Source organism: Sciurus vulgaris, assembly GCF_902686455.1.
Source record: "Sciurus vulgaris genome assembly, chromosome: 12".
In the NCBI taxonomy this organism is placed as follows: domain Eukaryota; kingdom Metazoa; phylum Chordata; class Mammalia; order Rodentia; family Sciuridae; genus Sciurus; species Sciurus vulgaris.
This window is the reverse complement of record NC_136473.1, coordinates 111,799,713-111,821,353: the sequence shown is the minus strand read 5'-3', so window position 1 is coordinate 111,821,353 and position 21,641 is coordinate 111,799,713. Positions and strand designations below refer to the sequence as shown.

The window sequence follows — 21,641 nt, the reverse complement described above, 5'->3', positions numbered from 1 at the left end:
AATCATAAATGGGTTAATTTCTTGGTCACCTTACACCTCTGAATGTAAGACTCAGAGCTGAAGAGGAGACACGTAGGCACTGGGGACCTGGCCTGAGGAGCAGCACGCTTGCACTCCAGGCCTTCGTTGGCTTGTTTCATACATCTTAGACTTGGGGTGGTGCAGGGCTCAGCAGAAGCTGGCTCTTCTCCAACCAGAGGAGGAGGAAAGGTGCAGCCTAACAAGATAGAAAACCTTTGACAGTGGTCACTGGTCGGGTCAAAGGCCATAGAGAAGAACTCAGCTCCTCTGCCCCATGGGAGCCTGCACCTACCCTCAATAGCCCTCCTGCAGGGTGCAGCTAGGAAGACACAGCAGGGAGCCGATTACACCCCCAGGGTGCTAGCAGCCTGCCAAGCCCGAATTCACCTTCTCTTCCCTGGGGTGCAGTAGGAGGAGGTCGAGGAGAGTAAGGCCATCTCCATCTCCCTGCCACATGGAGGCCGTGTGGGAGCCATAGAGAGGCATGCCTGCCCTTCGCAGCCAGGACAGCACCAGTGGAGCCCTAGCAGGACACCAGAACTCTCACCCATGCCCAGTAGTAACAAGGAGTTCCCTCTCCTTCCCTTAGGAGACAGGTGGGGAACCTGGAATACCACTCCACCCTAGATGGAGCCAGGTTCTTCCCCTCTTGCCTCCTGGAAGGGTGGTGGTGTTACAAGGTCAGTTACAATAGCAGACTTAAGATCTAGAATCCTGTAACATGTAAAATCTACATTTTAATTGGTAATTGCTTGTCTTACCAAAACCCGAAAAATCTTAACTTGAATGAGTAAAAACAATCAGACAATACCACAGATGACAGAGATGGTAAAATAGCTGAAGGATTTTAAAGCAGCTATCAAAAAAATGCTTTAGTGAGTAATTATGAGCACACTGAAACAAATGGAAATGTATCAGACCTCAGCAAAGAAATAGAAAGCCTTAGTGAAGAGATAAAAATGCAAACAAGAACTGAGTTGGAATTTTAGAACAAAAACCGTAACAACTGAATGTTTTTTAGAAAGTCATTGGACAGGTTCACAGCAGAATGGAGGGGACAGAGTGAACTGGAAGGTAGAACACAGTAAATTACCAGTCTGAGCAAGAAAGAAGACATGGACAGGCCCTCCGAGACCTTTAGGACTACGAAGGAAGATCTACAGTGGTGTACGTCAGAGACCCAGAGGAGAGGGGAAGGAGGGTAAGGCTGAAAAGCCCTGGAGAAACCAAGGCTGAATGCTTCCCGAACTTCAGAGCTCCCCACAGTGCGTGCAGGTTTAATGCAGTTCCCATCAGAATCTCCACAAGAGTTGTAGATACATGCAGACAGGACTTTTCTGAAATTCACATGGTGGTGCAAAGGAACTAGACTAGCTAACAGTTTAGGGGAAAAAAGAGTAATTTGAAACGATCCATTTCCCCGGCTTTTCAAGGCTCACTATGCAGCTACAGGAATCAGACCTAAGGTTACTGGGAGTGGCATATACATCAGTGGAACAGAATAGGGGACTCAGAAATTGACCCCAGGAGTATTGCCAGCTGATTTGCAACCAAATACAGAAGCAATTCAGTGGAGGAAGGAAGGATAGTCTTTGAAAAATGATCCGGCAGGGGATTCAGCCTAAACCTCAAATTAGGGGGAAACAGAAGGACATCTTCAGGACATAGAGCTTGTTGAAAAGCCATTGAACATGTTGCCAAACGTGCAGTCCATGAAAGAAAAGTTGGTACGTTAACTTTGTCAAAATCAGGATGTCTTGCTGTGTGCCAGACCGTGCTGAGAGGGTGCAGGGACAAGCTCCATGGGGAGATGTGTCTGTAGAGCACAAGTGGGTGTTGCCTACGACACACCAGGGCTCTCAGACTCAGCTCTGCAAGAACCAGTGCATTACAAGTGAGAATTTGGATGAAGAAAAGTCCCAAAGAAAGGAAAGGGATGTTATTGAAGAGGTTAGATGGACAGCAAATAAAAACATGTTCAGTGTTACCAGCCATTGGGGACTTGCAAATCGAGACTACTATGAGATGTCACCACACATTTGTTAGAATTGCTAAAGGAGTAGTGACAGCAGCGGTTGCTGATGGAGATTTGAAGAAATGGAGCTGGGCATGGTGGTGCACTCCTGGAATCCCAGTGGCTTGGGACGCTAAAGCAGGAGGATCACAAGTTCAAAGCCAGCCTGAGCAACTTAACGAGGCCCTGTCTTAAAGAGAAAAAAAAAAAAGAAAAAAAAAAGGCTGAGGATGTAGCTCAGTGGTCGAGCCCCCTGTGAGGATATAGCTCAGCGACCGAGCCCCCTGGGAGGACATAGCTCAGCGGCCGAGCACCCTGTGAGGACATAGCTCAGTGGTCGAGCACCCTATGAGGACATAGCTCAGCCGCTCCGGTACCACAGCCACAGCACGTTGTTTGCCATGCGTTCACGGAGGTCGGGTCAGTCCTGTAAGTGGCACAGCCATTCTTGAAAATACTGAGCAGGTTTATTATGAACTAGACACAGACAGACTTCATTCTCCAACAGTCTCTTGTGTGTTTATCCCCGAGAAAAACTTAAATCTGCATAAAAATGTGTATGAACTTCACATGTTATAGATAAGAATCTGTATGATATATGTGTGCTTCGATTGCAGGCTCCTAATGTGGAGCTCACCATCTGAACGTGTTGTGCAGGAACGTTTGCAGTTTATAACAGCTGTACTTGTAATAGCCCCAAAGTAGGCACAACTGTACATCCTTCAGTAAGTGGAATACCGTGCAGCAGCAAAAGGAAGCCAACTGTAGAGGAGCGCACAACTTGGGATGGACTTTAAGGGCACAGTGTTGCATTTTTTTAAAAAAAAATCACCAATTTCAAATGGTTACTCACTCAAATGGTATGACTCCACTTGTGCAGCATTCTCAAAGTAGCCAGTTATAACGGTGAGTGACAGATTGGTGGTTGTCAGGGATTAGAAATAGCCAGAGGGAGAAGAGTGGTGGGCATGTCTGTAGTGGGGTCACAGGAGAAGGTCCTGTATGATGAGGCAGTTCTGTATCTGCACGCGGTGCATATCGTGAAGGTACGCATGTGACAGTTCAATGACTGAGAACTCTACACATCTTCTGTACCAGTGTCAGCTTCCTGGATTTTGTGTAGCACTGTTGTGAAAGATACAACCAATGCAAGAAACTGGTGAAGGGTACTTGGGACCCAGCTTTTCAAGTTCCTGTGAATTTCTAATTATTTCAAAATAAAAAACGAAAAATAAAAGATGGATACCATACTTGCTGTAGGATTCCAAAGGAAGAAATGGTTGCTTCCCAGCTAGGGTGATGAAACCTGGTGCAGGGACCACACCTGTGATCCCAGTGACTCAGGAGCCAAGGCAGGAGGATCGCAAGTTCTAGGCCAGCCTGGCAACCCTGCAGTCGCACATTCTTGTACTCCTTGGGGAGATCGTGGCTTGTGATTGCATGTTGGGCGATGACTTACTGTTTCTCTTCTATTTGATCATAAGCCTTCTGAGGGTACTTCCTGTCCTAGTGCCTGGAAGGCAGTGCTCCTCAGATGCTTAATGCCGAGATCAGTGACTAGAGTGAAGAAAAAACAGATACAAATGTGGAGAAGCAGGATGAGAGGAGACAGGCTAGACAGGTGGATAGTGTGTAGTAGAGCTTTGGTAGATGTGTAAGGATTTCAGCTTTTACAAGGAAGAAATTCAGAGTGAAATTTTATAATTCCGATATATTTATTTTTCTTTTCTTTTTTCTGTGTTTACTTGTAAAGGCTGCCAGAATTTAGATTGAACAATACAGGAGTTTTGTAAATGGCTTTGAATTTATAAGCTGGTACAGGTTAAAGAGGCAGAACCAAGTGCCTTGTAATAGCAGTTACTTCCTCGTACTGTTGCTTTTTCAGCACACACCACTTAAATGACTGGTAGGTTAGCCAGCACCGATTCCCACCTGAACCAGCCCAGCGAATATTCCTTAGCACGTGTCCACATCCACTCCTGCTGGATGTGAAGGCCATCAGGAGCCATGTACTTATTTGTGCTCCCAAGCCTGTTCCTGCTGGCTGTGCTTCTTATTTTATTTTATTTTTTATTTTTAAATTTATTTTTATTGTAAACAAATGGGATACATGTTGTTTCTGTTTGTACACGGAGTAACAGTATACCATTTGCATATTCATATATTTACATAGGGTAATGATGTTTGATTCATTGTTATTTTTTCCTTCCCCCCCACCCCTCCCACTCCTCTTGTCCCTCTATACAGTCCCTCCTTCCTCCATTCTTGCCCCGCCTCCCATCCCCCATTATGTGTCATCATCCACTTATCAGCGAGATCATTCGTCCTTTGCTTTTTTGAGATTGGCTTATCTCACTTAGCATGATATTCTCCAATTTCCTCCATTTGCCTGCAGATGCCATAGTTTTTTTTATTCTTTATAACTGAGTAATATTCCATTGTGTGTGTGTGTGTGTGTGTGTGTGTGTGTGTGTGTGTGTATATATATATATATATATATGTATATATACACCACAGTTTCTTTATCCATTCATCAATTGAAGGACATCTAGGTTGGTTGCACAGTCTTGCTATTGTGAATTGAGCAGCTTTGAACATTGATGTGGCTGTATCTCTGTAGTATGCTGATTTTAAGTCCTTTTTGTATAGGCCAAGGAGTGGGATAGCTGGGTCAAATGGTGGGTCCATTCCAAGTTTTCTAAGGAATCTCCACACTGCTCTTGAGTGGCTGCACTAATTTGCATCCCCACCAGCAATGTATGAGTGTACCTTTTCCCCCACATCCTCTCAACACCTATTGTTGCTTGTATTCTTCTTGATAATCGCCATTCTAATTGGGGTGAGATGGAATCTTAGGGTGGTTTTGATTTGCATTTCTCTTATTACTAAAGATGGTGAACATTTTTTCATGTTTGTTGATTGCTTGTAGACCTTCTTCAGTGAAGTGTCTGTTAATTTCCTTAGCCCATTTGTTGATTGGGTTATTTGTATTCTTGGTGTAGAGATTTTTGAGTTCTTTATATATTCTGGAAATTAGTGCTCTATCTGAAGTATGAGTGGCAAAGATATTCTCCCACTCTGTAGGCTCTCTCTTCGCATTGCTGATAGTTTCCTTTGCTGAGAGAAAGCAATTTAGTTTGAATCTATCCCAGTTATTGATTCTTGCTTTTATTTCTTGTGCTATGGGAGTCCTGTTAAGGAAGTCTGATCCTAAGCCAACAAGTTGAAGATTTGGACCTACTTTTTCTTCTATAAGATGCAAGGTCTCTGGTCTGATTTCAAGGTCCTTGATCCATTGTGAGTTGATTTTTGTGCAGGGTGAGAGATAGGGGTTTAGTTTCATTCTGTTGCATATGGATTTCCAGTTTTCCCAGCACCATTTGTTGAAGAGGCTATCTTTTCTCCATTGCATATTTTTGGCACCTTTGTCTCGTATGAGAAAATTGTATTTATTTGGGTTTGTGTCTGTGTCCTCTATTCTGTACCATTGATCTACCTGTCTATTTTGGTGCCAGTACCATGCCGTTTTTGTTACTGTTGCTTTGTAGTATAGTTGGAGTTCTGGTATTGGGGTACCCCCTATTTCATTCTTCCTGCTAAGGATTGCTTTAGCTATTCTGGGTTTCTTATTCTTCCAGATGAATTTCATGATTGCTCACTCTATTTCTGTAAGGCACATCATTGGGATTTTAATTGGAATTGCATTGAATCTGTATAGCACTTTGGGTAGTATGGCCATTTTGACAATATTAATTCTCCCTGTCCAAGAACATGGGAGATCTTTCCATCTTCTAAGGTCTTCCTCAATTTCTTTCTTCAATGTTTTGTAGTTTTCGTTGTGGAGATCTTTCACCTCTTTGGTTAGATTGATTTTATTTTTTTTGAGGCTATTGCAAATGGGGTCGTTTTCCTCATTTCCCTTTCAGATGTTTCGTCGCTTGTGTATAAAAATGCTTTAGATTTCTGCGTGTTGATTTTACAACCTGCTATTTTACAGAATTCATTGATGAGGTCTAGAAGTTTTCTGGAGGAGGTTTTTGGATCCTCTAACTATAGAATCATGTCATCAGCAAATAGTGACAGCTTAAGTTCCTCTTTTCCTATTTGTATCCCTTTAATTTCTTTAGTCTGCCTAATTGCTGTGGCAAGAGTTTTTTTTTTTTTTTTTTTTTTTTTTTTTTTTTTTTTTGCGGTGCTGGGGATTGAACTCAGGGCCTTGTGCTTGCAAGGCAAGCAATCTACCAACTGAGCTATCTCCCCAGCCCCTGGCTAGAGTTTTGAGGACAGTGTTGAATAGAAGTGGTGAAAGAGGACATCCCTGTCTTGTTCCCGTTTTTAAAGGGAATGGTTTCAGTTTTTCTCCATTAAGAATGATGTTGGCCATGGGCTTAGCATAAATAGCCTTTACAATGTTCAGGTATGTTCCTACTATCCCTATACTTTCTAGTGTTTTGAGCATGAAGGGGTGTTGTATTTTGTCGAACGTTTTTTCTGAGTCAATTGATATAACCATATGATTCTTATCCTTAAGTCTATTGACAGGATGGATTACATTTATTGATTTACGGATGTTAAACCATCCTTGCATTCCAGGGATGAACCCCACTTGATGGTGGTGCACAATTTTCTTAATATGTTTTTGGATACAGTTTGCCAGTATTTTGTTAAGGATCTTTGCATCTATATTCATCAAGGATATTGGTCTAAAATTTTCTTTCCTTGATGTGTCTTTTCCTGGTTTGGGTATGAGGGTGATATTAGCTTCATAGAATGAGTTTGGTAGGGTACCCTCCTTTTCTATTTCCTGGGATATTTTGAGAAGTATTGGAATGAGTTCTTCTTTGAAGGTCTTGTAGAACTTGGCTGAGAATCCGTCTGGTCCTGGACTTTTCTTGGATGGTAGGTTTTTAATGGCTTCTTCTATTTCATTGCTTGATATTGATCTGTTTAAATCATATATGTCCTCCTGGTTCAGTTGGGGAGGAGCATATGTGTCTAGAAATTTGTCAATGTCTTCGGTAGTTTCTATTTTGTTGGAATACAGATTTTCAAAGTAGCTTCTCATTATGTTATGTATCTCCGTGGTGTCTGTCGTGATATTTCCTTTTTCATCACGAATTTTGGTCATTTGAGTTTTCTCTCTCCTTCTCCTTGTTAGTGTGTCTAAGGGTTTGTCTATTTTGTTTACTTTTTTAAAGAACCAACTCTTTGTTTTTTTCAATTTTTTGAATTGTTTCTTTTGTTTCAATTTCATTGATTTCAATTCTGATTTTAATTATTTCCTGTCTTCTACTACTTTTGCTGTTATTCTGTTCTTCTTTTTCTAGGGCTTTGAGCTGTAATGTTAGGTCATTTAGTTGTTGACTTTTCATTATTTTCTGGAATGCGCTCCATGCAATGAATTTTCCTCTTAGTACTGCTTTCATAGTGTCCCAGAGATTTTGATATGTTGTATTGTCATTCTCATTGACCTCTAAGAATTTTTTTATCTCCTCCCTGATGTTTTTTGTTATCCATGTTTCATTCAATAGCATATTATTTAGTCTTCAGGTGTTGGAGTAATTTCTGTTTTTTATTTTGTCATTGATTTCTACTCTCAGTCCATTATGACCTGATAGAACACAAGGCAGTATCTCTTGTTTTTTTTGCATTTCCTAAGGGCTGCTTTGTGGCATAACATATGGTCTGTTTTTGAGAAGGTTCCATGTGCTGCTGAGAAGAAAGTGTATCCGCTTGTTGATGGATGGAATATTCTATATATGTCTATTAAGACTAGGTTATTGATTGTGTTATTGAGTTCTATGGTTTCTTTTTGATTGGAAGGTCTATCTGGTAGTGACAGCGGTGCATTAAAGTCACCCAGAATTATTGTGTTGTGGTCTATGTGATTCTTGAAATTGAGAAGGATTTGTTTGATGTACAGGGATGCACCATTGTTTGGGGCATAAATATTTACTATCTTTATGTCTTCCTGATTTATGGTTCCCTTAAGCAGTATGAAATATCCTTCTTTATCCCTTCCGACTAACTTTGGCTTGAAGTCCACTTTACCTGATATAAGGATGGAAACCCCCGCTTTTTTACTGAGTCCATGTGCGTGAGTCCCATCCTTTCACCTTTAGTCTGTGGACGTCTTTTTCTATGAGATGAGTCTCTTGCAGGCAGCATATTGTTGGGTCTTTCTTTTTAATCCATTCTGCCAGTCTATGCCTTTTGATTGGTGAGTTTAGGCCATTAACGTTCAGGGTTATTATTGAGATATGATTTGTATTCCCAGTCATTTTGGCTTATTTTTGGTTTTTAAGTTGGCTTGATTTCTCCTTTGAGTGGTTTTTCTCTAAGGTAGTTCCTCCTTTTGCTGCCCTACATTGTTGTTTTTCATTTCCTCCTCATGGAATACTTTGTTGAGAACATTCTGTAGCACAGGCTTTCTATTTTTAAGTTCTTTTAACTTTTGTTTATCATGGAAGGATTTTATTTCATCTTCAAATCTGAAGGTTAATTTTGCTGGCTATAGGATTCTTGGTTGGCAACCATATTCTTTCAGAGCTTGAAATATGTTGTTCCAGGCCCTTCTAGCTTTTCGAGTCTGGGTTGAGAAGTTGGCTGCTATCTCTATTGGTCTCCCCCTATATGTAATCTGATGTTTTTCTCTCGTGGCCTTCAAAATCCTATCTTTATTTTGAATGTTAGACATGTTCATTATAATGTGCCTTCGTGTGGATCTGTTGTGATTTTGTGCATTTGGTGTTCTGTAAGCCTCTTGTATTTGACTTTCCATTTCATTCTTCAGGTTTGGGAAATTTTCTGATATTATTTCATTGAATAGGTTGTGCATTCCTTTGGTTTGTATCTCTGTGCCTTCCTCAATCCCAATAATTCTTAAATTTGGTCTTTTCATGATGTCCCATAGTTCTTGGAGATTCTGTTCATGATTTCTTACCATCTTCTCTGTTTGGCCGACTTTATTTTCAAGATTAAATATTTTGTGTTCATTGTCTGAGGTTCTGTTTTCCAAGTGGTCTAGTCTGTTGGTGATGCTTTCCATTGAGTTTTTTATTTGGTTTATTGTCTCCTTCATTTCAAGGATTTCCGTTTGGTTTCTTTTGAGAATCTCTACCTCTTTGTTGAAATGGTCTTTTGCCTCCTGCAGGTGCTCTTTCAATTTATTGGTATTATCATTCATTGCCTGCATTTGCTCTCTTATCTCATGCTTTGCTTCACGAATCATCTTAATCATGTATAATCTGAAGTCCTTTTCTGACATTTCTTCTAACATAGTGTCATTGGATTCTATTACTATAGAATCTAGATTTGTGTGGATCATTTTCTTCCCTTGTTTTTTCATGTTGTTCATGTATCTTCCCCTCTAGCAGTGCAGACCTGGGGTATTGCAGATTTCCCCCTATAGGCTTATAGTGGCCCTTTAGGTTTCCAAAACCCTTTCTTTAAGGGGAGATGAATATTAGCCGTGCCCAATGCAGATACTATGCAATCCTAGACCAAATAGCCCCTATGAGGACAATAATAAAATTGTCATAATAAACAGAATGAGTTCAAATACTATCTTCGGTAAAACAAACAGATTTGCAATAAGGTCTGAAGTTTCTAATGGAGGACAAAGAGGACGCAGAGGGATGTAGAATGTGGCTGTTAGTGGGATAAGAAAAGAATATACAGGAGTTCTAGAAAATAGAAAAGGTGAGAGTGTAATCAAAAGAAATTCGGTGTTAGCATGCAAAAAAAAAAAGGGAGAAAGAGACTCTGAGGGAACAGGTAAACAAAAGGAAAAGAAAGCAAGAAAAGTAAAGAAATAAAAACTTGAATATTTTTTTAAAAAGGAGGAAAAAGAAAATCTACAGTATAACAGTCATATAGTAATGAAACCTCCCAGTGTTCAGTAGCCTGATGCATGAGAGGTACCTGACAATGAGCTTCAAGCCTCCAGCAGGAGTCTCAGGATGGGATTTGCCCCACCTAAAGATGGGAGCTCTGGCTTCCAGGATTATCCAAGATGGCCGCTCTGACTTCGAAATGTGTTGGCAAATGGGGAGCTGCAGCTCAGGGTGTGGATGTGGTCAGCTGGCGGTTTTGTATGTGGTCAGCTGGCGGTCGTGGATGTCGTCAGCTGGCGGTCCTGGATGCGGGATGCGGTTGGTCTGGCAGGGGTCCTGGAGGTCCAGTGTGTTTGGTGTGGTTGTGGGATCCTGGAGGTCTGGTGCAATCAGTCGGTCTGGGGTCCTGATGATAGGAAGCAGTCAGTTGGTCTGGGGGTCCTGGCGGCAGGGAGCAGTCATTTGATGTGAGGGCCCCAGAGTCAGGGAGTGATCTGTCTGCCTGAGGGATCCTGGAGAGGGGGCTCAGTCAGTCTGGCCAGTGGCCCTACAGGGCTTGTCTGTTGTCTCAAAATGGCAGCAGCCATGTGTAATCAAACCTGCAAGTACTGTAACAGTGAACTTCCAGGCAACAGCAGGTGGCTGGTGCTCCACTGAAGGTCAGCGATCAGCTTGCTGACTGTTGTCGGACCACTGGGAGGTGAACTTCGTGCGTTGGGTGATGGATAGGTGTGCTATGCTCCTTATTTTAATTATGCAATTTATATAAATCAAGGAAATGAAAGAGTTTCTGTGAACTTAAGTTGAATGTTTTAAACAATCTGTGAAGGGTAATTACTAAAACATATGATATTATTTAGAGCAAGAGAGTTATAAAATATTAGGGATAAATGATTCTGGACGGAAGGGAAAGGGGGGTTCTGCTTTCAGATTGCTTCATCTGTCTTAAGTTCCTGCCTCACTTTTGTAATCAGTGTCTTCCAATCTTTGTATCATAAACTCAGTTTAGTGGGTTAAAACCAGTAATTTTAGAAAAGACAGGGATGGGACTGTAGCTTGGTGAAATACATGCCTGACATGCAAGAATCGTCCTGGTTTGATCCCCAGCACTATTTAAAAAAAAAAACACCTATCAGAGTGCATTATACCTAGAGAGGAGTGTTTCTCGAGTTTTTTGTATTTATTCTATGAATATATGTAAAATTTGACTTAAAGTCAAAATCTTGAAAATGCTTTGAGTTTGGGTCCAAACTGAAAGAAAAGGCTTTGGTCTAACCTCAAAAGGGTTAGGGTTGGTGAATTAATGTGTGTGTGCCTTGGGTTAAAGGAAAATGTTTATATATATAATGTTTTTATGGTATCTGTGTTGACCTTTCTGATTATCCAGATGACAACTTAGTCTTATGGGATAACAGTTTTTGCGTATTTTATTGCGCTTATTTTCTTCCTGGGCCTTTTTTTCTTACTTGCATCCCCTCTACTTCTCTACCACTTATTAGCTGTGTGACCCTAGAGTAATTCTCTAAGCCGCAGTGTACTTTTTATGAGATAATCCTTAAGGTTTATTGTTATATGGCAGTGCTTAATAGCCAAATTGATGACGTACATTTCTTTCTTTCTTTCTGCCCATCCAGATGTTTTGTAAATAGTAAAAATCCCATTTTATGTTGTTGAAAAACTTTCCTTAAGTACTTGGAGCCCCTGGAAAGTTGTCACTCACCTAGGTGGTCAAATGGTGCACAGCAGTGGTGGCAATTCTAATGTCTACCCTTGACTGCGTCTGAAGTTTTCAAAACTTGGAACGTCCTAAGTGGTATGTGAGTGATGACATTTTTCGATAAATAATTAAGATGTTAAGTGTCTTCAGTACTGCAGGTTCATGGCTGAAGCAGTGTGAAATGTCTTAAGTAAGCAAGTTAGTAGAGTACCTACTAACTAAAGGGGAGGTAGATTTTTAAAAGGGGTGAAGATTAAAAAGGATACCTGGGGTGAAATGGAACTATGCAGCCCCCTGTGAGACAGCAGTAGTTGCTGAGTCAGACACTCCTGCCCTTAGACCAGGAGTGCTCAGTACAGAACATTGTGTACAAACAACCGTCCTTAGGGAGCATGACCAGGGTGGGTGCTGATGGTTTAGTGGGGGAGGGTACAAGCCTGCCCCAGTTCACTCACAACAGAAGGTGTGTTTTAAAACCCTAGTTTGTAATTCCATTTGTATTGCCCTCGTTTTCTTTTCTAGTGAGACGTAGACTAGCCTAATACTTTGCTCATGAGCGTAAGATTATTTTAGTATTAATAGCCATGAATTCTGTGTCTTCAAAGAACATGCTTTCCCCCTTATAGGGAAAAAGAAAGCAATTTTAGGCATAATTTTGAAATATTTGAATTTGAACTCTGCCCTTTCAGCTCCTTTTTACACTTCTGTACAACCCTATTTTCTGTTCTTTCTACGTTCTCTAGTTCTCTACCCTGTTCCTTCACCTCCACCTCTTAGTCCAGATTATCTGAACAGTTCTTTTCTTCATGGAAACAACTAATCACATTCTAAACTAGGTGTTGAAAGAAGGAACTTGGATGGGATTAATTCATGCTGACGTATGAATGACCGATAATCCCACAAACATTTCAGAATGTTTTCCTTTTTTAAATATAGTGGTTTTTGTTTATTTATTTATTTATTTTTTTAGGTTTACTTTTAGTCTCGGTGATTCTTGTTGATATTTCAGAGGACAAATGAAGTAAGCATTTGACTTTGTGGGCAAGATTATCTGTCTTTCTCTTCTTTTCGATATGAATGGGCAGTGGTTGGAGAACACAGGGGAAAGATGGTGGCCATCCCTCCCCAAGTCTCCAGTCCATCTGCAGCTGTAGAGGCCTGGACAGCCTTTTGTATTTCAAAATGCCCTCTGGAATTCACACGGTACCTGCTTCAAGCGTGGCAAGAAGGGTTTTTTCCCCTGCACACCCCACTATAGCCAAGTCAGCTGCCTACAGTAAAGGGAAGCCGAGGCCCACTTGAGACAGTGGTCTCTGCCAGTTGGTAAGCTTTGGCCTCCTTGCAGTGCAGAGCCCCTGTGGGACTCTCCTGATCTAATGTGACTGGTAACTGTGCCACCAAGGTGCTGCCTCTGTGGGGTAACTATCAGCAGACACAGTGATTGGCTATAGTCCCAAGCCATCCCTGTCTAAAAATGAAAGACATTTCATTTCGGCAATGAGGGTGCTTTAAAGGTGTCATGGCGTGAAGAACAGAAAGGCAGATGATAAGTGGCAGTGCTATTCTGTGCGCATTACGGGCAGTAAGCTTAAAGTTATGAGCACAGAACGTGTCAGCAGCTGCGCTTTCCTTGTTTGTCACCCTTGCTCCTCGCCTTTTCCTACCACACAGAGCTTGTACAGCTAACACAGTCTACCTCATTCAAAATCTGCTTTCTGTTCTGTAATATATTCTTGCTTCTTTTGATACGAAGTATTGTGAATTCATGAATAAAAGTGATGCTTTTTAAAATCTGCCCCATGTTTATCAAGTGAATTGATGTCCCCTTGCACAACTGACTCTTACTCTAGACTGAGAAGTGTGACCATCTTTGTCTCATAGCAACCTTACCATCATCTTGGAGATGAAAACATTCTGGCTCCAGAAGGGGAGGAGCTTAAAGAAGGTCTCACAGGCACTAAATGGCCGTGTTAAGTTTCTTCCCCAAACTCTACTCATAACCATTTTGTGATTCTGTAAAACAGAAAAACTAGCAAGATAAGTAGAGTGCTTATCTAAAAGTTAAGATTTTTGTTTCTAAGTTACTGAGTTTCAAGGAAATGTTTTTAAAGCCCCTGATTTAAAAAAAAAAAAAAATCTTTCATTTCCTTGTATGCATATGAAGTTTAATTTCATTCTTAATGTTGGAGAAAGCTGCATATGTATTTTAAAAGTTAGGTGTTTGGCATGCTTGAAGAGGCATTCTCAATTTAAAAAAGCAGGTCATAATGGGATGCTACCCTTGAGAACTCTCCTATCCAGGGCCCTCTGACGTGTATCAGTACACACCTGACTGTTCAGCACAGTGTCTTTGCCACAAGTTACTACTCTCCTTCCTCATCACACAGGCCTCTAGCATAGCCCTGAATGTGTTACTCAGCCCCACTGCATGGTAAAAGCCAAGAACCCTGAGTTCTAAACTAGCAGAATCTCATTTAAAAACCTGGCCTCAAATTATTAATATAATATTATGTAAAAAGTGCCTTAGTTCTCTCTACCTATTTCCTTATTATTAAAATGGGTAATAGTGCCTACATTGTGGACTTTTTATAGATCTTCTGAATTGTCTATGATGATTAGGTTGTAATATTATTGTGTAATGCCCAAAAGGTTCCAGATTGATCATTTACCTTGTAAATTGGATCAACATTGTGTAGTAAGGACGTAGAGAGGAAGGGAGAGGGATGCATCAATGAAATCTACTTGAAAATACTGACAAAGTCCATAGTTCGCATAGCTCTTTTGTCAATTATCTATACTCCGAGTAGCATACTGTCTTCTTTTCATGTGAGATTGATTTTTAGGGGAGAAAGGATACTGCTTGATATGTGGCATTCCACTAATCTCTTCTGTTAATTTGGTAGTATAAAAAGATTTGCAAATAATGAGTTTCCATACTCTCAAAATACTTTCATACACTCTGCCCGGCTTCCACATTTATACTGTTGCCATGTTTAAAGTAGGACTTTCTCTAGCCTGCGTTAATAACTGGAAAATTCCCTATCAGTAGACTGGCACCATCTTGACAGCCCTGGGTTCTGCTTCTACCTTGCTAATTGTTTCCTTGGGATTATTTGGATTGTGTGGAAAGCTTTTTGCAAATCCTCTTATTACTGAAGTCATTGTTGCCAGCAGGAATAAGATTAAAGGTGCTTAAGTCTGTAGAGTTGTTTCTAATTTGTACGTGTCATTTCAGTGGCATTTTAACAGAACTCTGTCTCCTGTCCCTCCCTTCTCCCCTGGTACTATCTCAAGTTAGGTCCAAGAAGCCAGACCATTGGAAGAAATCACATTTTATCCTCCTAATTATTATGCTGGCACTCAGGAGATAATTTTTCCCTTCATGCACTGCCAATTAATATGCAAATGAGCTGATAAATATTTATGCAACGATTTAAATTATGCAGGGAGTGCTTTCAGTGTATTCTGTAAATGAATTGTTCCTGGACTTCAAAGTGCTGGCTGCTGTGCTAACGAGGAGAGATTTGCATAAGGCCCTAATCACGCGCATACTGATTAAGCTTCATTATGGAAACTGCCAGCTGCAATCTTTGTTTCTATTTTATTACAAAAAGGGGAACTTTTCATGCTTCAGTTGCCTTGACAATGTCAGTCCTAGCTGGTAGGAGAGACTAAAACTCCTCTGAGCAACTGAAGTTTCCTTATTCAGCCGAAGATTGCTATGGTGTAACTGAAGTTGTATTTTGCTTCTCCTGTTAATTCACTTTCCACTCCCCACCCTGTTCTCTGAAGAACATGGTGCAGATTTGTTAGAAATAGTGCTACCTTCTTTCCCCCACCCCAGACCACTACCGTTTCTTGCTTGCTTTGGATTGTCCACACCTCTAGAAGACTTCACAGCGATGCTGGACTGCAGTGACTATGTTCTAGGTGGGTACCAGCACAGTTCTTTCTTAGAAGCTTTAATATGGAAATAGCGTGTGAGGGGTTGACTATGCATAAACGCTTAATCACATGCAGCCAAGGCAGGGGAGGGGGAGGTGGTTGAGCCAGCAAGGAGGAAAGCATTTGCAAAGCACTGAGCGTGCTTGAGTGTGCTGTGGTCCCTCCCTACACTAGCTCTTCTGGTTCTGAGGGTACCTTCAATAAACAGTATGGATTGAGAATTGGACTGAATGGAGGACATTTTTACATTTGGGGGCTTTCTGTAGAAAGCATTTAATGTAATTCTAAAAACATTTTAAAATCAGAAACAAAGTTTGAACTGTACCTAAATAAAATAATATGTACATATTAATAAAAATTTTGCATACCTAATGAGAATGTCTCATACAAAAACAAAAAAGCTCAGTGAAAAATAAGGTGGAGCCATAGTCTAGAAGTGTTTCCATAAATACTACCACAGTATTGTAGTGTTAACTGCCTTAGATCTGTTGATTCATTTCCAGATTTTAGAAATTAACTTTCTTAAAAATTCCAAGATTAGCCCTTGATTTTATGTTTTGAGACCAACTATGTTTTGCAGAAAACTACAGTTTTAAGTATTGGAAAACCTATCTTAGCGTTTTCCCTATAGAAGAGCAAGCCTTTGAAAGAGGGAGGGATCCTACTTTAATGTACACACCATTGTCAATGACTGAGATTTAAAGTAGGTGGAGGCATTGAAGCAAATGAAGCCATATTTTGTGTGATGTTTTGTCTGTATTTATGCAGAATTAATGAAACCTTTTTAGGTTACTATAGTCACCAGAAAATTCAGAGGATAGAAACTCCGGGAGTTGAATATATTAATTGTAAAACTTTTGCTGATGATTTCTCTTTTCCTATGTGTCATTTTCCCCACTTGAAAATGGAGGCTACTTCTATCACCTTCCCAGTTGCCAGGGAAAAATAAATTGACCATTCTGAAGATGTATGAATTCTTACGCAGAGGCATGGCCTGGACCCAAGGTAGTAGTAGTGTGGTCCCTCACAATGAAAACCACCATCTCACGGGCACGTGATAAGCAACAAATGAATGTCAGGAATTCAGTAGCAACCTCACATTGGACTCCTTATGTCTAGTCAGCTCAGGGGCACAGACCTGTGTTTTTATATTGCCCAGAGAGAAGAAGACTTCAGATATCAAAGAAGAATATACTGGTTTTTCCCCTTTTACATTTACTAAATTGGGAACTCAAGAAACAAAAGGAAAATACATTTTTGAAATATTTTTAACATTTATTGTAGAATTAGAATTTATATCTACTACTTTCAGTTAACAATCAGTATCATTGAAAACAGTTTTATCATTGTTGCACAGTGAATCAGAATTTTATTATTTTATTCTTTTTGATACATTTGAATTTCATTAAGTGCCCTTGAAACTCTTGGCAGTTCAGTGATTGATCCTTAGGAGACTCACATAAATACCTATGACATACTTTTTTTAATTTATAAATGCGGAGATTAGAATGTGAATTATAGAGGGTCAGGCTCATGAGTTGTTACAATTTGAGCCTCCTTTGTTTCTGTGATGTCCATGTATGTGGGGAACTCATTACCCTTTTTATGAATGTTAACTTATTCATCAGTTTTTCTACTTTCCTTTAAAATACATTCTAAGGGAAGCATTAAGTCATGTGCATTCTTAATGGTTTATTCTGTTAAACATGTGATCTTAGTTAACTTTCATAAGATTTTGGGTAAGTCATTCAGAAAGCTGTTTATCACTAAGGCGCACACCTGTTTCTTTCAAACCTTAGTATGCTTTCAGATGGTATTTAGAATTTTCTGGACAGTGGGGGAAGGAAGTTGTAGAACTGCCCTCATTTATGACCATAGGCACACAACTTTTAAGCCTTTGAACATGTACAGAACAGTCCAAGGATACACTGTCACTGTCTAAACCCATAGGACAAACATCAGGCACAAAAGCTTACTATTTTGAGAAGCTGTTTGTTATAGAGCTTCTGGGTTGGATGTGAAATTTATCAAAGAAGGACTCCTGATATTTCCTTAGCACTTTGTGCATGTGGGTGCCGCAACTTAATGGGCACATGGTCAGAACTTCAAATGAATGCTTTCATTTTCTAGTTGAAGTGTTTGTTCTCCTCTAATAATTGTAGTTAAATAGTTGAAAAAGCAGAACTTATTTGATAATAAACTTCTTTGATTGTAAGTATTCTGAGTTTTAGTTTGCAGTAGACATTGAACAAGGTGTTTGCTTATTTTTTTTACCCTTTCAAAGTGGTAGAATAGCAGAGTTGTTCTTGACTCGTCTCCTGCATGTTTTCTAGAACACTATTTAATACAGCTTGGTGAAAACCCTTGTGGAAACAAACTTGTTTACGTAGATATCACTGAAAGAAGTAAACTCAAATTAGCAGATTCATTTGGGATTTCAAGGTGATAAGATTCTAAGTGGGTGTGGTTCCAGTTTAGTTTTGAAGTCTTTAGAGATGTCTGTTTGTTGGTATAACTTGTACTGGTTTTTGCCTGAGGTATGCATTTCACATAGTTTTCTATTGACTCGGGTTAGTTTGGTTTAGGAGGGAAAAAATTTTATATATTTTTCTTAGATATGTTTTCTTTTGAGTTACTGTCCCATCTATTATCAATATTACCAGTGGATTGTTTGGAGTATAATCAATGAATATCTTTGTTTATAGAAAAAGGCATTTCATTTGAGAATAGCATTTTCTACTTTTCTAAGTGCTTCTCCCTATTGAGTTTATTTCTTTAGCTTATCTTAGACATGATGTTATAAAGTGTGTATTCTTTTTATATGTCAAACTTGAATATTTTTTTTTCAGGTTAGAGTTCTTTTTTTCAGGTTAGAGTTCTTCTTTCTTAGAAGAATCTTAATTCTTAAAATTAGAAAGATAATTTATTTGTGGATCCCAGGGACCCTGAATTTCCTTTCAGGTTCCTTCTATTACAGTTTGTAATGTTTTAGCCTGATATGCCTGAACTTGTCCTTGAACTCTATGACTATAACATTAATTGATCCTTTTCCTGTTTTGTTTTTTTGTTGTCTCCTTAGCCCATCTCCATCCCCAGTTAAAAATCTTATTCCCCTCTACTTTATTGCAGACTCAAGAATGAACAATCCGTCAGAAACCAGTAAACCATCTATGGAGAGTGGAGATGACCCTACAGGTAAGAAGTTGTCTTGATCCAACTTTTTAATTAAATGAGACAGAAGAAACTTGCCACTTCACTTGGACATGTATTTGTCCTGTACAAAACAGTTTGCATATTGAGTGGTCAGATATGATTTAGTAGTTGCACAAGTGGAGTTGTTTGTTTAATAATATCTAACTTTCTTCTGCCGATTGTTTAATCTTTCTGCTTCCATCTATCAGAAACTACAGAATAGGTATGGGAATAGTTGTTTGGGTCAGATAGTTCTGGGTATGAATTATGGAATTACCACTTAATGACTGTGTGACTTTAGGCAATTTCCCCAATTGTTTTGAGACTGGATTTATTCAATTATTCAATGAAGATGTTTCATAGGTCATTAGGAGTATTAAATGAGAGAATGTACGTGAAGTGTGAAGCACAGTGATCATGCTGTTCAAAGTTTGGCTTGTTATGGATGTTGATCAGAATAGTAAATCTTATCCACCCCACACGGTTATAAGTTAGGTTAAAAAGTCACAGGTTGTCGTTAAGTAGCTATAAACACACACTCATTTCCAATACATTCTTTTATTTTATTTTTAAAATTTACACCTGATTAAACCTTTTATCAAGAGAAAATTAATTATCATTATCATATAAACGAGAAAATTCAAGCCCCATGAGAGAAAGGTAGATCCATTAAAAGAATAGTTGGTCCCACAGCCCCTACTCTTTTTAGTCAGCACGTTGCTCAGAGGACATTTGGCTGTGTATCTCTAGCATCTGCTGGAGGTGGCGCAGGGCCTCCCGTTTCTGGAAGAGGCCTGAATCCCAAGTTTAGGCTGCATTGAGTAGAGCGTCATGGGTTGGGACGCACGGGAGTTGTCCTTTCCCAAGTAGATAAGCTTTTCACTTACAGAAAAGGCTCCCTCTTTGGCTGTCATTTAAATATGTGCCTGACTCTGGGAGATGGCAAGAATGAGGCAGCCTTGAAACTGTTTCTACTTCATCTGACCACAAAACTTTTTAATTGGTGGTAGATGGGTGAGTTGAACCACTCTTCCTGCCTGCGTGGTTTCCACCGTAGGCTGTCCTGTACCTGGAGATACCTGTTAACCTTTCATCTCTAAAATGCACCTACCTCTTTGTCCTTACTGAGCTATAAGGATTATTTGTGCAACTGGGTTATATTAAAGGTGTCTCCTGTCACTCTGCCTGAGTAGACAGGTGGACTTCTCTAGGCTCCTGAGAAGGGGAGGGCATTGCTGAGTTCTGTCTGAATTGTCAGCCACTGTCTCTTTCCTGTTATCTCTACCCTGTTTTTGCCTCATCTTCCTGTGTCTTGTGGCACTGGTACCTGTGCCAGTGTAGGTGCTTTGGCCACAGCCAAAGGTCCATACCTCTGCAGAGAGAAGAATGCTGCTGATCATATTAAGAGGCTAGGGGAGTGGATGGGACTCACATAGCTAAAGAAGAACTTCAGAGATAAGACCCTGTTTCCTCTTAAGGGAATAGAAACAGACTGACAGAAGAATTGGAGACACATCACCTGATTTCAGTTCTTATGATAAGTTAGATGTTATTTCATGGAGTAGGAAATTTATTTGTACCCTCATATGATTTTTCCCATGAAGTGTAATAAAATAAAACTGAAAATTTAAGCCACACTTTGTATTCATTCAGTCCTAAAACCATTTTCAGAGCTCTGTGAGATAACTTCTGGCTAGAGCACTTCTTGAAACAGTCTTGTGAATTTCTTGCCTGTTATTATATGGGGTGCTTGACTGACTTGTTCACATTATGGAGCTGAGAGTTATCAGTTTAGATAAGCGGGTACTGAAAATTGGCACTGTCCTAGATGTCTTTACTCCCAATACCACCAGAGCTTCTGCTAATGCAATAACATGTAGCTGGGTCAAATGTGACATGATCATCCATCGACTCTGAAGCAGAGCAGCTTACTTCCTGTTTGTCTACTGAGGCATTTGCTGCTTCAGTAAAGTTATATGTTACTTCCATTTTATGGATCTTTATATTCACTTGAGAGTAACATAAGTCTTGATTTTCTTTCTCAAATGTAAAAAAGTCTGTCACCATAATGAAGTCTGGTATTGTCTGGATTCAGAACACTTTTGTTCATCTTTTCTTGAAACATTTATAATTGTTATAATTTTGACATGAGATTTTAAAGAGAATATTAAAAATTGTTTAAGATTATGTTGATATGATATTTCTTTGTCTTTCTTTAATCAGTGGTTTATTTGAGAAGGCAAATCTAATAGTGCATTTTGGTCAGTTAACCCTATGTGTTCACAGAAAATCTATAGTTCAGACTTGTTCAGGTTTCAGTCTTCTATATGTAAAATATTATAGTTGGTGTTATTAGGTCCAGTGCAAACAGACAAGACTCAGTCCACTAACACTAAGTGCCTGGCAGACACACAGGCACTTGAGTCTGGGTAGGCTGTGGGGAGTGGTTGAAGAGCAGATAGGGAGGAATACCGTGTGGTGGTCAGTGTATTTCTTTGGAGAAAGTTGAGTATGCTGTTAGTGAACAAAGGGAGGGAAGAAAACCAACTGATAGAGGCAAGGCAGGGAAGAAAGGCTGTGATAAAGGAAATGAAGAATGAGGGCTAACTTGAAAAAATGTGCACCTTTTCTCTACATAGGAAAGAAGAATGTATGACTGGTCTCCAGTGCTCAGTGTACCCTTGTACACCCGGTCGAAGGACTAACATTGATAAGATAGTGATCTTGTTCTCAGGAATTTATGTTATAGAGAAAGCATGTTTGAAAATTTAGCAGAAATTGAGAAGTTTTTTAAAAAAATATATGTGAATCTTGAGAATCTACTGTAGGGAGAGACTATTTCTAACTCTGAGGGCCAGGGAAGGGTTTGGAGAAAGTGGAGCCTCCAGTGTGCCATGCAGGTAGCATTTAAATAAGA

The 21,641-nt window shown here is 39.8% G+C and overlaps 1 protein-coding gene across 3 annotated transcripts in view; it reads left to right on the top strand.

Annotated features, from left to right (window-relative positions):
- The window catches only part of POU2F1 (POU class 2 homeobox 1), a 177,320-nt gene that overhangs the window by 93,299 nt on the left and 62,380 nt on the right, over positions 1–21,641 (top strand). For 2 of the 3 annotated variants that reach the window (XM_079107930.1, XM_079107932.1), the window contains exons 1-2: positions 15,432–15,517; positions 18,662–18,727. In XM_079107930.1, coding sequence (XP_078964056.1) covers positions 15,490–15,517; positions 18,662–18,727 — 94 coding nt within the window. In that variant the 5' untranslated portion in view covers positions 15,432–15,489. Of the gene's footprint in view, positions 1–15,431; positions 15,518–18,661; positions 18,728–21,641 lie in introns of those variants that run through there. The other variant, XM_079107931.1, reaches the window with a different exon arrangement.